The sequence below is a fragment of the Patiria miniata genome, unplaced genomic scaffold (assembly GCF_015706575.1).
Source record: "Patiria miniata isolate m_02_andy unplaced genomic scaffold, ASM1570657v1 HiC_scaffold_28, whole genome shotgun sequence".
Taxonomy (NCBI): domain Eukaryota; kingdom Metazoa; phylum Echinodermata; class Asteroidea; order Valvatida; family Asterinidae; genus Patiria; species Patiria miniata.
The window spans coordinates 1,517,266-1,532,993 of NW_024037067.1; the positions used below are offsets into that span (position 1 = coordinate 1,517,266).

Genomic DNA, 15,728 nt, shown 5'->3' on the forward strand with positions numbered 1-15,728 from the left:
GTCCTGAAATCAATCATTCGATCAATCTTTTGGTTATTGATCATCCGATCATTCATCTGGTTAAATTTAGAATTGAAAAAAAAAATAAAAAATGAGAATTGTACAGACAACTCTAGCCTTATAACTTGAAGTTTTGATTAACAAAAAAATGTCTGCAACTTTACATAATGAAAATGCAGTGGAACGTAATACACATGGAACAACTCAATGCAAGGAAACCTGGCATCAGTTTTTGAATCTTGAAAATCCTGTCAGTGCCACCGAAAAGAAGCAAAATCTCAGTAAAAGTATACAGACTAGTTAAAAAACAGTCAGATTACAGATCGTGTAAACGCTGTGACTAATCAAATTTCCATCAACAGACCAAAGAGGTAACTGGTAGGTGCAGCTGGCATATCAGTCACCTCCTGTCAAAGCATGGCTATCCGGTTCGTTAGTGTGACGTCACCTCAATTCAACCATGTGTTCTTCACACGGTGTAGCATAGCGCGAATGGAACTGCAAGCTCACGCATCTCGAGCGTTTATCCAATGGGCGCTAGTAATCAGAGCGCGCGCGTGTATCATGACGTTTTTACTAACGAACCGGAACGAACAAGGGAATTCTTAATTGTTAAAAAAAACCAGTCGCTTGATTGATTTTGACTGCTATGATGGGGTGGCTGAATTTGCTGGCCAGGGAGGGAGGATTTCAATGATACGTGTGGGCAATAAGTCAAGTCTCCATGGTGGATTTTTCATTTGCCATCACATTACCACTACAGCTTATTCTACTAACCTTTTAGTCGTTCTGATTCAAGTGAAAGAATATTGTGCACTCTAGGGCCAGCTTTTTTTATGACCATCAAGTTGCATATCTGGTAAAAGTAAAGATGAAATTCTTTCGTCTTGAAAACTTTGAGTCTCATTTAGTGTCGCCCATCTTTGCTTTTCTCACTTAAACAAAGCAGGAAATAACCTGACAGTGATTTGCATGATGCAAACCACGACATCACTTATCATTTTGTATCAACGTTTCGCCTTTCTTTCCTCCCCCAAAACAACAAAGCTGTTACCAACACCCTGACAGTGACCGGCGTGACCCCCACCACAGCACAGCTGACCTTCCCTCCACTCAACGATGCTACGGCGCAACTCTACTTCCTTACAGTCCGTGAGGATGCCACTGGACAGGAGCTCACCGTCACTCTATCCCCGGACCAGGCCCAAAATGGCTTCATCGTTCAAGACTTCGTCAGCCTGACGCCCACCACCAAGTACACAGCCTACCTGTCGGTGCTCATGAATGGGGAACCAGCTAATCTCAACCTTGGTCAACGTGACGTCACCACCTTAAGTAAAGCTGAACAAAATTATTTTTCTTGTGGGTCTTGAGTACTAATGAATTATGATTTTGGCTCTGGAAGTCTCATTTGGGTGGTACGGGTAGCGCAGTGCATAAAGCGCTTGCCTCTCACCGCTATGGCCCGGGTTTGATTCCTGGCTCGGGTCATATGTGAGTAGAGTTGTTTGATGATTCTCTCCTGTGCCACAAGGGTTTTACTCCGGGTTTTTCGGTTTTCCTTCCTCCACAAAAAATCAACACTTTGGATCTGGCTGCGCTCTGTGGACAGACATGGGTTGTATGGCAGCTGTCTATTAAAGGCGCCTTTACATGCCTTCAACTTGACCACGTTGTAGCTGTGTCCTTCGCAATTCAGCTTCTGCTGAGAGCTAAGGATGATTAGCCTCCCTCCTCCATTTTACTGGTAGTGCATCCAGTGAAACATTGATATCATTTTTTAGACATTGCCAATGACTTCCACTGTGTTTGGATGCACGTACGTTAAACCTGAAAATTGTTCATACAAAAATTGTTTGTCTTATGAGACATCATAATATCCTGGCCTGCTGGAGATTAACAATATGTAGTGGGGTATCATTGATTATTACATTGTGTTATTATGTTGTTTATCTAAGTTGGTTAACATTGTCAATGTTTGATTGTCCAGAGGCCTATTTCATTAAGCGACTAAGCAGAAACAAATTTGCCAACCACATTTATGTGCACATATTTTCACGCTTAGCAGTTCTTGAAATTGACCCCTGGTTTAAAAGGCAGATGTCAAGTATATTTGCTGATAACTTTTTTTGCCTGAATAAATTAACCCTAACCTCACCTAAAGCTACGAAGTAACCTGTAGTATGCATTTCTTTCCATACAAGTGTGCACAACACATGTAGTATTCTGGGGTATTGGGTCCTTGACCCCCAAAGAGCCCTTAGGACGTTAGGGTTAAAGTAGTATTCCTCAATAACATTATTCTATTTCTTTTCAGACATTTGTGACTTCATCACATGCCAGAACGGTGGCACCTGCGTTCCAGACAACACTCTGGCGCTGTTCTACCGCTGTGACTGTCTGCCTGGCTTCAGTGGCCAGTTCTGCGGGGGAGGTAGGTTCCAATGTATAAATAGCAGAAGCCACATGCTGGCTTCTGCTTCCTGGTTCATTTTTCAAAGGCCTATATCCACAGAACTACAGGTCTGATTGGGTTAAACTTGGTGTCACATAGCCAGGGACTTGTTATAGGCCAAAATGGAAATGATATTGTGATGACATCATCATGTGGTTTTTAAACCTTTTTGTAATTTTTCAACATTTAACTGATGTCTTGCAAACAAAACATGCTGAATTCAAATTTTTGCTTTTGTTTTGCCTGTGGGAGGTCATACATATCGACGATGTTTTCACGAAGTGACCAAAGCCTGTAAATCAAGTTTTGCTGGCCAATTGATTGCACTTGACAAAAAGAACAATTTGACCAAGTTTCAAAGCGAAATGTTGTTTACTTTTGTAATTATCGTAAACAAACATTTGACAAAAAGCCTGAACTCCGTGTTTTTCTGTTTTCACAAAGTGACAAAAGCTTACTTCGTTAGCAGGGCCAGAGGGATAACGCATCTCTGTACACACGCGTTAGGATGGGAGCAGACGAGCGCGCCGTGAACGATGTCAATAAAGAACAGTCGCGCGCACTGCAGTGACGAATGATGTGCAAATGTAACAATTTCTCACAACATTTTATTTTTTTCATGAAGTGACGAAGAATGTGTACAAAGTAATGGGGAAAAAAATAGAGGCCTCTGCTCATTGCTAATTTCACGAAGTGAAGAATATCTTTATTAATAAATTACTGTGTAGTTAAGAGAGACTTTAACAAACAACTTTGAGTTAGCAAAGAACAAAGCATACGTTACTTGACAATGCACAAAATTACCCAAATCAATAACTACAAACTAGTCGAAAGTGAGTTTTGAAAAAAAGGATTAACGCCAAATGCTATTATCTCGGGATGACCTTTTTACAGGGTATTGAGGTGTTTTTTTCACTTTGTGAAAACACCATCAATATGTGCACAGAATTCTGAAAAAAATATGATGTCATCATGGCGTCATCAAAATGCCATTTAAAAAATATATACACATGTAGGTGACATTGCAATTCTACTGTCCACTGTCAGCTTATTTATTTTCAAACCTTCACTCCATCATTGATACAAACAAATTTTAAAAAAAGAAATCAAAACAGCCCTGTGTTTGTCCACTTGATGGAATGCATATAAATATGTCTAGTTTATTGTATAGCTCTTAATGGCAAATGGAAAACTTTTTTGTAAATAACTATCTGTATCTTGCTGTATAGATGTTAATAACTGTGCGGACCAGCCCTGTCTGAATGGTGGTATGTGTGTGGACAGGCAGGGAGGGTTTACCTGTAACTGTGCAGACGGCTACACTGGCCTGACCTGTAACATACGTAAGTATCTGATGACTTGGTTGGTCATCACTAGCAGTTTGGCTGTAAAGCCTGAAATGTGAAAACCAGCTAAACGTTATACATTTAACAATTGTTGACTGCTGTGATGTGGGGCACATAACACCCAAGGCAAAGCCCAGAGTGCTCAGGAATGTTCAAAGCCCCACCTGTTGAAGTTTTAGCACAATGGATATTACACTTTGCAAGAAAACATTGAAAAATCGTGCACAAAACTCGATGTCTTCTGTAAAACTCTTCATTTCCAAAAATCAGTGAATTGACTGATTGTTGGAAAATGCCTGTAGACACTTCTTGATTTCTTTTAAAGTGACAGCAAGCTAGATGGAATAGTTTCACTAGGTTTTTAGCACCAGTTTAAGGTAGAGTAGATCATTTGTGGCTTTCCAAAAAGTAACTGACCAAATTATTGTTAAAAAGCTTACTTGGTTTAACTATAGTAATGGCACTTAACTCCCTGTGAAATTATTCCTTCTGGCAAGCTGTCATTTTGAAGAAAACAATTAAAGAAGGTCATATCCAAAGAGGAGTCAAGTGACTTATTTTTGGAAATATCTGTTAGTGGTTGGTTTTTAATTGGAAGAATCCGTGAATGGGTGCGTGCTACGTTTGACACGACGCATACATACGGTTGCTATTATTCTTTGGTTCAGTACATGACATTGCGTAGCTGCAATCGGCTGACTGAGAACTTGTTCCGGATGCTGATTTCGGGCGCAATTTAGAATATAACTCAGTAACTTTGAATCTAAATTGAGATCCTAGAATATTGTTTACTAGAAGTATACAGCATTCACAGAGCTAAAACTTAACTTTTATGCTTCAAGGAAACAAATGCACAAATGACAAATGATCTACTCTACTTTTAAACCATGTAAGCTTTTTGATAATAATTTGGTAGTTTACTTTTGAGATAAATGCAAATTTTCCGATGTGCCTTTAACTTGTCTTTCTATGTTCACTTTCTTTTTTTCAAAATTCAGAGATTGATTTCCAGTAAATCTGTACAATTACCTTGTAGATTATACCTCTCAATTCAGTAACACCCTAACATGTGTTTCTATGTTTGGTTCTCTTTTCCATCTGTCAGAGATTGATGAATGTTCTCCCAACCCCTGCCTGAACAGTGGTCAGTGTGTGGATAGAGTCAATGGGTTTGACTGCGTCTGTGCTGCTGGCTACACCGGCATCCTCTGCCAAACAAGTATGGTCATGATTTGGTTTGACTTTTTTCTTTTCAAAGAGACTTTTCAGAATAATGAATCGGTAGAGACACCTGATCAGATAATATTTTGTTATTTTTCAAAGCCCCAAAATAGTTGCATAAACTTGTTCTTCGTAAGAGAAGGGGTTTATTCCATCTAAGACAAAAGACTTTATTGCAGAGGAGTGCTTCGGATGGATCTTGTTGCAAGTGTGAGATTTATCTACATTTTCCCAGATTTCGGGATTTTTTTGTCAGGATTTTTCGTGATTTAGGGATTTTTTGGTCGTGATTTTTTTCCCGATTTCAGGACTTTTAAAGAATCCCTTTTGAAGTCTGGTATTTCTGCGGCTTTACCATAAAAGGTGTTTTAACCTATAACAGTTTATACAGAAAAAAACGAAGAAAGGGGTTATTTTAAGTGGTGCTTGTGAGCAAATGTAATCATAAATCATAGACCCTATGTTGCTCTGGGCCCTCAGCAGCTCCTCTACCAGTTATTTCGTGGATTTTTCATTTTTCTCCCAAACACACCCCTGTGGTTGATTTCATTTTTCAAAACCATTGAAAACAGTTCCTTTTTGTCACTTGAAAAATGGCTCTCACAGCCTTAAACTTAAATTGCTATTAACATTACAAAACTATGTGTTCATAACAATGAACTTCACCAAGCGTCCAAACGCTAAGTTAAAAAGACTAATAAAATACTTCTTATTTAAAAAAGAAAAGAAAAATATTTTAAGGCCTCAAGATGGGAAAAATTTCTCAAAACATTTTTTCTGCAACTTGACTCTAGGTATGTGAATGCAGTACTTTTTTTCATAATCTCTGTGCTAACTATTGTGGAAGAGAAACTCTCTGAATTTTTTTTTTTATTTCAATGTTACATTTTTTTTGGTCTAGACATAAATGAATGTGCCAGCAACCCCTGCCAGAACAGTGGCCTCTGTCAGGACGATGTCAATGCATACATCTGCAACTGCTCGCCGGGATACCAGGGTACCAACTGCCAAGAGAGTGAGTTTGAATTCTGTTTACTTTCCAGCTTTGGTTCAACGTAGAAAAACTGCAGGAAGTGGGATTCGAACCCTCGACCTCTGAATTACTGCATGGGTGTTCTACCCACTGCGTTATCTCACTCTATATTTGCGGTCAACCAGTTAATCAGTGTTCTGGTTATGAAAATAGTTTGATTGGATGTTTTCATGATATATTTTACGATTTGTTACAGATATCAATGAGTGTCTGAGCAACCCTTGTGTAAACGGCGGGGCCTGCCGTGATCAGGTCAATCGCTACACCTGTGACTGCCCCACTGGCTTCTTTGGAGTACACTGTGAATCAGGTATGTACTGCAGTATTCTTAGGCCTCTCCAAAATGCAAATTGTTTTTGGGAAACTTTACTGTCGATGATTTGTTTTTATTCGGCAGTATGCTAGGATAGCATACTGCCGAATGTTTGTTTTTATTCGGCAGTATGCTGGGATAGCCCACGAAAGTCATTGGACTTATTTGCAGTGGGGTCCCTTGGTAGAAGATGTGGAAGGAAATTAGTTTAAGTGGTGTGAGGAAAACCCCAAAATGATATTATAGGGAAAATCTACGGAATCAGGCAGGAACTGAAAACCCAATCCACATGTTGGCCCAGGCGGGATTCGAACCCGGGTCACAGCGGTGGAAGGCATGAAAGTACCACTACGCCATCCTGATTCAACCATCATCCCAAATCTAAGCTGAAACACATTTTAAAGACAACAACAATATGGGTGTGCTAGTAAAGTATTTTTTACAGCATTCCTTTGCTTTTGTTACTGTTTGTTTTTAAATACTTGTGAAGTTGTTTGCATCTTTGAGTCACAAACAACATGAGAATCCTCTGTCTGTGGCCCTTTTAAACCCTGTCAGTTGATTGCTAGGATATCCCAATTATAGTCCACATCTGGGATATTGTAACATGCGCTTCTAACAGGGGATAAACAATAACGAAGGGTGCTTTAATGTGTAGCAGTTCACTGTGTCAAACTTTGCTCCCGATAAAATAGTAAACAAAGTCTGTCACCATGAGCCAATGTGGCCATCAGGCCGGCATTTATCACAGGTTTCAGGAGCATGAAATGACTGAGATTATTTGTACTCCCCCTGGATGGGATGCTTGTCCATCGCAGGTTACTCCCCAGCTAATGCCTGTACCCATTTCTACTCCTGGGGGGAGAGAGGCAATCGGGGATGAAGTAGTTTGCCCAAGGACACAACATATGGCCAGCAGCTGGATTCAAACCCTGACCCTCTGATCATGAGGCATTATAAACCCTGACAACTAGGCCACACTCCCCCTATAATATAACACTCTCCTATGCACTAAGCACAAAGACTGACTTTCAAGGACTGTTTTCAACAAAATATGTGCAGTCGAGGACAACAAAGAATCTGTTGTTGTCTCTGTGTGTTGCTGTCCTCAGGACTTGGAACTGGAAGGCTTGTGAAAGGGGCCTTCTTTGTACAATTCTTCAGATTTGCCTATAATATATAAAGCTTATTCAGTGGAGCCCGTACTCCTGAATATTATCACTTGTGTCTCACAGTACTGTTTGTCACTTCAATTTGTTTTCTTCAGATTTTGACGACTGCGCTGCTTCCCCTTGTTTGAATGGGGGACAGTGCACTGACCTGCCTAACTCATTCCAGTGTGCATGTCTTCCCGGCTACAGCGGCGTCAGATGTGAAAATGGTCAGAAAGTACCATTATTGTTGTTATTATTATTTATTTTATTTCTGGTAATGAAACCAAGGATTCCTCAGAAGGGCCCTAGACACTGTAGCTTGCAATCCTGCAGAAAGTTGTCGAGAGGAAACAATGAGAAGAAATGACAGTTTTAGAGGTGGAGGGAAAACCCTAGAGGAATATTCTGGGGAAAACTCACGGAATCATGTAGGGACTGAAACCCAATCCACATGTGACCAGGGCAGGAATCGAACCCGGGTCACAGCAGTGGAAGGCGAGGAAAGGGCCCCTGTGCCAAGCTTCATTCAATTTATATTTGATTATTGATTATTATTCGCGTTGCAGAGCTTGTTCCTGTAATGTTCACAGGGGCACTCACTATGTAACATTTTAGATTTTTCATCATCTGAATATTTGTGACTCTCACTACTTCAAATATGAGTAGTAAATCTTAAGATTGGTGAAAACATGCAGTAAAAGAAAACGAGGTGGCACATGAAACAGCCAAAAACTAAAAAAAAAAAAATACTAGAAATGTTCTTCTCAAACCATTGCAATATTTAAGCATTTGCCTAACATAACATCACTTTTGTCCTCATATAATGTTAATTTATGCAAATTAATGAAAGGTTTACTGGCCGATGTCATGACCACCTCCATGACGTCCTAACCTCCAGGCGCTGATTGGCCAGAATGCAGATCCCTCTGAAAATATTTTGGTAAAAATCGCTTAGGTTTCTAAACTAGTCGACTTATTGTTTTACTGTGGAATATATGCTAGAAATATATGTAAACTAGCCCATAGAAACCAGCAAATTTTCATTCTTTCCCTCCCCCCCCATGCGCGGACTCCCATTGCTCGCCCAAATGTAAACAAGACTTTAGGCCATAAACATATTTTGATATTATATGTTGCATGTATTTTTTTGTCTCGTTATACCAGCCCCCAACCCCTGCGTTTCCACACCGTGTCAGAACCAGGGAGCATGCTTGCCTCAGAATGTAGGCTATGTCTGTATATGCCAGGCCAGATGGCGGGGAACCAACTGCGAAGAAGGTATGTAAACTAATGGAGGCATTTCTAAGTTTCCTATTCAGGAGGATGGTTGACAAAATAGCTAGTTGTTTGGGGAAAACCATTTCAGATGCTTACATTTTCGAAGAAAATTTAAGTCTAATAATGAATCCATGGGTAAATGACAGAATACATACAGATTATTTTTAAATCCACATTTGGAAATCAGGTAATTTCATTTTTTAACTGGTGGTCTTATCAAGATCCTTTTAATTGAATGTGCGCATGAACTCTATTTAATGTCCACATGAATTTGGTTTAATATTACTAACTTTACTTACATATGTCCTTCTCTGTGATAACACATTTCGAAGCAGCCATATACATTCCATGTATCCAAAGCACAGTGTGCTGTGATTTGTTGTATAGATTTAGGTAAATATCAGGCCTCTCAAGATAGCACCTTCGTGACTTCAGCTCCAGTTCAGTAGAGATCAGTAGTCCTGACTGAAGGCATTACCAAATTACTTGGCTACGGCTGGAAATCACACACATGGAATGCCTATGGAAGCGACTACAGCCGCTTCCCATAGACCCGTGTGTTTTTTCCAGCCATAACCACCTAATTTGGATGTGGCCTGACTCTCTGAATCTTATAGAATGCATTTTCATCTCTAGCTGTCAGTCCCTGCGAGAACCGACCGTGTCTGAATGGAGGTAACTGTGTGGACTTGGTGGGGGGACTGTACAGATGTGACTGCTTGCCAGGATACCAGGGAGAGATATGTGACGTCAGTGAGTACTGTCCAACAGGTTCATCTGTATCTAGGACTTGTTTCATGGCTGTGCTAGCCATTGGAATTCTGCACTGAGGTCACCTGCTCATAGCTCTGGGATTGTAGGGCTGTGCTTTTTTGAATGATTTAGTATTCAAATTTTGTTTTTGTTCAGATGTTTTGCTTTATGACAAGAAGAGCCATTTATGGAGCTGCAAAGACTAGTGGAAAGCTGGATGTTCACAGCCAAAAACGGAGGAGAAAAAGTCACAATCAATGTTAATCTTGTGTCATTTTTGCCTTATTGAATGTATTATTCTGGCGGTAGACATCACAGAATCATGAACTAAACTGCATTGAAAACAGCTGGTTGTTTACATTCTATCCGTAAGTTTTCAAAACAAAATAAAAAAACTCAATTAAATGATGAATGTTTAGCAGGTTGCATCAAAAAGTTAACCTTCCATCATCACTAATGTTCGGATGAAGTGTGAAGGAAACTGGAAATGGGTCAGTCCATAAATGGGGTCCAACTTTTTTCCTGTCCCTATTACAAATAATAAACTATTTTTTAATAAATTCAGGAAATGTTCTTTTTTATAATGCCTCTTAACTCCAATAGTTATTATGTAAAGCAAAGTACCTGCCAAACAAATAAAAATAGTTTGAAGTCACTATTAATGATACCGGTGCTTGTATGGCAAATTACACAAGTCAAGTGTATCAGGGACACGAAAATGTCACACTTTTGGACCCAAAATTTATGGGCATGACCCGACAGCCACTGCCCGTAAGCTTGTTTCAGCTGTTCCAATTTCTGATGTTACTATATTGTTATCAGGTTGACAGGAATAATCACGAGAGTCACATTGTAAAAATTCCTTTGATTTGATTTTTGCTATTTGTAGATATCAATGAGTGCGTGTCCAACCCATGCCAGAATAACGGCATCTGCATGGATCGAGTCAACCGCTACGAGTGCGTCTGCCTTAACAACTTTGCCGGGAGCAATTGTGAAACAAGTACGTTCCATTCTACCTTTTTTAATATCGTCTGTCCACTGTTTCAACGACGGCAGTACAGCATGTAAATCTGGATTTACAGTTACGTGGAGTGCCATTGCCTCATGGTCTGGAGCATTCAACTCATAGTCTGCGGGTTGTTCTGCACATTGTGGGTTAGATTCCAGCCTGGGGTTGTGGTGTGAGTGCCCTGTAAGCATGCGCATACCTAAAATGTTTGCCCCAACTTTGTATTGAATTGAGTTCCGCACGGCAATGACACTTTGTTTAGAACAGTGCCGTGCAACTCCATTCAGAATGATGTTATCACGGCACACCCTGTCAAGCCAAAAGATGGTGCCATGCCAAATTCAAGAGGGTTCTAAATGCCGTGATATCGCTCACCAAGTTAAAAAAAAGTCTAATTCATTGATTTTGGCACGGCAGTAGCAAAACATTTAGAACAGGCCTACAAGTGTCTATGAACCTGTCATTTATTTTGTTGTTGCTCTCTTTCAGACACGAGCCCTTGCAACAGCAACCCTTGTGTCAACGGCTTCTGCCTGGCCAACAATGGTCTGTACTTTTGTTTCTGTACCAATGGCTGGACGGGGCAGAACTGCGACACGCCGGAGGATAGCCAGGAATGCGCAAGCGCACCCTGCTTCAACGGCGGCACCTGCCTGGAGCAGTTCAACCGTTACACCTGTATGTGCAGCTCAGGGTACACGGGGCTGAACTGTGAGGCCGACGTGAATGAGTGTACGGCCACGCCGTTTCTGTGTCAGAATGGGGGAAGATGCGTCAATTCCATTGGGTCATATCGGTAAGTTCTGAAGCCGCTGAGAATGGTGGCACAGTTCCACTGCAATCGGCCAGTTGGGACTGATGTCTGTCAAGGGTAGAATGCTGTATTCTGAACTTTTTTTTTCTCACAAGAGAGCATGCTAGTTGACCTTAAAAACCTTTGTATAGGATCTACAATGTGTGTAATGTCCTATTTTTGCATTTATTTTGTGTCCTGTCTGGGGGCCATCCAATGATTATATTTATCCTAGTAGAATCTGCTAGGATTGGAATGTTAGAACTTTTAAACCATATAGAATTATTTGGGTTTTTTTGGTCACTCGTTGTAAGCAACTTTCAGCGGCTTTTTATTACCTATATTGTGATTTTTATTGTTGTATATGTTGCTTGTTTGTCACCAGGTGCATTTGTGATGTCGGTTTTGAAGGCACTCACTGTGAAACACGCATCAACCGTTGCACAGTTGGTTACTGCCTGAACGGAGGCACGTGTCGGGAAGGCTTTGTAGCCCTGACTTGCGACTGTGTCCCAGGCTTCCAGGGTAGCCGCTGCGAGCAGCAGGTTAACTTCTGTCTGGGCATAGTGTGTCAAAACGGCGGGGTCTGCATCCAGGGAGCTACTAGCTTCACCTGTCAGTGCCTGACGGGCTTCGGCGGCCTAAACTGCGAGATCAATATAGACGACTGCACGCCCAACCCGTGTCTGAACGGCGGTCGTTGCCAAGATGGCATCAACTCGGCCATTTGCATCTGCCCGGCGGGCTTCACAGGCAACACCTGCGCCTCAAACATTGATGACTGCCGGACCCCCAACTTGTGTCTGAACGGCGCCACTTGCATGGATGGAGTCAACACCTACACTTGCCGCTGCCTGGCAGGATTCACTGGTGACCGTTGTGAGGTGGATATCGCGGAATGCAACAGCAACCCTTGTCTGAACGGCGGTGTCTGCATCGAGCAGGTCAATGGGTACTTCTGCCAGTGTCAGGCTGGTTTCACCGGGGACCGCTGTATGACTGTCGTCAACATTGATGAATGCATTAGCAACCCCTGTCTGAACGGTGGCCAGTGCATAGATGGTCAGAGCTTTTACACCTGCCAGTGTAACCTTGGATACCAAGGTCTCCGTTGTGAGACTAACATTGACGAGTGTAGCAGCAACCCCTGTGCTAACGGGGGACAGTGTGTCGATGACGTCAATCGGTTCATCTGTCTATGCCAGGGAGGCTTCACTGGTCCCCTGTGCACCATCAACCCATGCACTAATCACCGTTGTCAGAATGGTGCCCAATGTACTTCCTCAACGTCTGTTATCTTAGGCTACATCTGCCTTTGCCCATCCACACACACAGGACAGTTCTGTGAGACACTTATTGGTAAGCAAACCCACACTTGTCTGAACAACGTTACCAAGGAGTAATCAGGTTGGTGTAGCAGAGTACTTTCCTTGCCTTCCACCGCTGTGACCCGGGTTGGAATCCTGCCTGGGCCAATGTGTGGATTGGGTTTTCAGTCCCTGCCTGATTTTGTGGGTTTTCCCTAGAATATCATTCTGGGGTTTCCTCCCACCACTCAAACTGTAATTTCCTTCCACACCTTTTATCAAGAGACCCCATTCCCGGCCAATTACTGAATGATTACAAACAAGCAAACATGTAACTCAATGGGTGCAGTCTAGTATGAAAAAAACAAATTTCAAATTGTACCACAGCTACTACGATATAATGGCTTGGGTTCATTGTGGTTTTGAAATGCTCAGTCGTGATTGCTGTAATCTGACAGTGCAATACATTGCACCTAAAGCATGAGATAAGAATATACAAAGCTTTGCAGCATCTTCATATATAATGTATTTGCAAAGTCCTGGCAATCATTAAGGAAGTGTTTGAAAATTTGGCTTCATCTCCATTTCGGCTTCTGAAGATTGTAGGCCCTGACTTGGAAGTCTAGGGCTCAAAATTGGTCCATGTTCTTCTTTAGTATATGGTTCTGAATGATTCTAATGAAGCCGAATCTGAAGAGGATGCCAGGTTTTAAAAAGAATCCTTAGTTGATCTGTGGGGTTATGTGATGTGGTGGATGTGAGGTAATAATTCAAAAATGTTTTGGTATTTTGTTATATCAAAGGTCAGTAGTATCATTTACATTTCTCCCCAAAGTAAGCTACCGTTTTATTGTCATAAAGCTTACTTGGATTAAAGATGGTACTGGTACCAAACACCTAAGAAACCAATAAATGTAGGTGATTTTCAATGATCAGTCAATTGACTAATTTTTGGAACTATATAGTGATATCGACAAAATCGTGTTTTGTGATCAAAAGGTTGTGCATGGGTTTTTTACTATTTTCTCGTAAAGTGTTACATCCACTAAACTGAAATTTAACAGCAGGTTAGGTTTTGAACATTGTTCTTTGGATTTTGAGTGGTTCTATTATTGGAAACAGACAAAATGCATGTATGCTTATATGTCTTTAAGTAGGATTCAGGTTGATACAGTCATTTGTCAAACCATTTTCTTTCTTGTGCTGGACAGATGGAGATGATTGTGCTCCAGTTAATCCCTGCTCTAATTCCGGGACTTGCATCGATGGAGTGAATACCTACAGTTGCTCCTGTCTGCCTGGCTTCGCTGGCACACTGTGCCAGATTAACATCAGTGAGCATGCCTTGAGTTTGAGTCATTGATGGCAATGGTCTGCTATAAGAACAATACTGTGAAAATCAAAACTGTACTAAGTAATCTTTTGTGGACGCAGTTGTGTTATCTTACAGTGATATGTTTTTACTGTATGAAAGTCATTTGATTCTGAATCCAATTTTACAGATTTTTGAAAATATTGGACATTTCTTGAATGAGTCTGTATAATGTTCCCACAAAAGTTCTGCAGAAGAATGCTTACTTGAACAAATTATTCAGTTGAACAAAAATTGAAATGGGATTCAAAATCTTTGTCGTCCAGAATACCCTTAATCCAGTCTTCCATGTTTGCAATTTTCTAATTTTATATTGTAATGACCATTTCAAAAGGAAAATATGAACAATCTCGATTAGAAATGCATGTTCATGCATGTTCATGTTCGTGTTCATGCATGATTCATGTGATTGTGCCATGTAAATTCTGGAAGGAGTAGAGTTTTGAGTAAAAAAAATAATTTTTTTTACCCCAGTGACCCCATGATGACCTTTGACCCCAGTTTGGTCATGTGACATGTTGGAGCTGGGCTACTGATACTTTTGACAAAGTTTGTTTCAAATCCATCTAAACATGTAGGAGCAATAGACAATGTCAACATTTGTTACTAACTAACTTACTAACACACTAACGGATTGACAAGATGATTTGTTGAGCTGCTATCTTGCAGCTAAAAAATAATTATGAAAAGAACTCACTAACTCACTAATCCCTTTTGGTTTCTTGTTATAGATGATTGTGTCAGCCGCCCCTGCCTGAACGGTGGATCTTGCGTGGATGGAATCAACCGTTACCAGTGTAACTGCCTAGCACAGTACATGGGAAACCAGTGCGAGATACGAATCTGTAAGTATATAGTAAACAAAATGCAAAATATGTATGGCCACATTCTTGTCTCCTTATTGGCTATTTAGAGTAATAGTTTAACAGATGATTAGTCAGGTCATTGTAATAATTTGTATGTAAGGCATCAATGGCGTCAATCGCTTCTCAAAAGTGGGGGGAACATTGTTTGATCAGAACTAATGCGAATGCGAAGTGTAAAGCCCTTCCAGCTTGGGTTTCGGGTTGAACAATTTTGGATTCTAGATGGTCTGTGGTGGGATCAGAGGCAATTTCTGACACTTTAACCAAATCATTTCGGTAAAAAAAGTTTTCGAGCGAGTTATTGAATCAGCTTTTCTGAGCTATAGAATCAAATGTAAGCTGATTTTTATTCGGGGGACGAAAAAAGTGGGAGTGGTGCAAATATTTTTATGTTGAAAAAAAATAAAAGAAGCAAAAAGAAATAACATTAAAAGCATTTAAGCAAACAGATAAATGAAGAACACAAAAGCACCCAAGCCACCGTAACAGTCAATCTTAAATTGACAAGGTACATGTAGATGGGCATAAAGAGTTTTGTTTGTCACTTCATTGCTCACGTAATAATGTGTTGAGTTTAATTTTTTTTTAATTCTTGGTCAAACACGTCTTGCAGCCTCACATGTGATTTGCATTATCTTCATCTCATAGTTTGGCCTCATTGACATTTTCACCCAAACAAAAATGCCATTTTATAGAGTGAGACGTGAACTTCAATCTCTGGACTGCCATTCAAGTGCACTAATAAGTGAACTATCCGACCCTGTATTGGAAGTCTATCTTTGTGTATCACAACCTAACCAATTATGGGGTAGATAGCTGTTGCAA

At 40.7% G+C, this 15,728-nt stretch overlaps 1 protein-coding gene across 4 annotated transcripts in view; it reads left to right on the forward strand.

Moving 5' to 3' along the window:
- LOC119734740 (fibrillin-2-like) overlaps positions 1–15,728 on the forward strand; it is a 110,206-nt gene that overhangs the window by 68,422 nt on the left and 26,056 nt on the right. For all 4 annotated transcript variants that reach the window (XM_038208282.1, XM_038208281.1, XM_038208283.1 and 1 more), the window contains 14 exons: positions 1,048–1,335; positions 2,318–2,434; positions 3,685–3,798; positions 4,907–5,020; positions 5,924–6,037; positions 6,252–6,365; positions 7,636–7,749; positions 8,687–8,800; positions 9,437–9,553; positions 10,443–10,556; positions 11,055–11,361; positions 11,744–12,717; positions 13,877–13,999; positions 14,769–14,882. In XM_038208282.1, the coding sequence (XP_038064210.1) occupies positions 1,048–1,335; positions 2,318–2,434; positions 3,685–3,798; positions 4,907–5,020; positions 5,924–6,037; positions 6,252–6,365; positions 7,636–7,749; positions 8,687–8,800; positions 9,437–9,553; positions 10,443–10,556; positions 11,055–11,361; positions 11,744–12,717; positions 13,877–13,999; positions 14,769–14,882 (2,838 nt within the window). The remainder of the gene's footprint in view (positions 1–1,047; positions 1,336–2,317; positions 2,435–3,684; positions 3,799–4,906; positions 5,021–5,923; positions 6,038–6,251; positions 6,366–7,635; positions 7,750–8,686; positions 8,801–9,436; positions 9,554–10,442; positions 10,557–11,054; positions 11,362–11,743; positions 12,718–13,876; positions 14,000–14,768; positions 14,883–15,728) is intronic.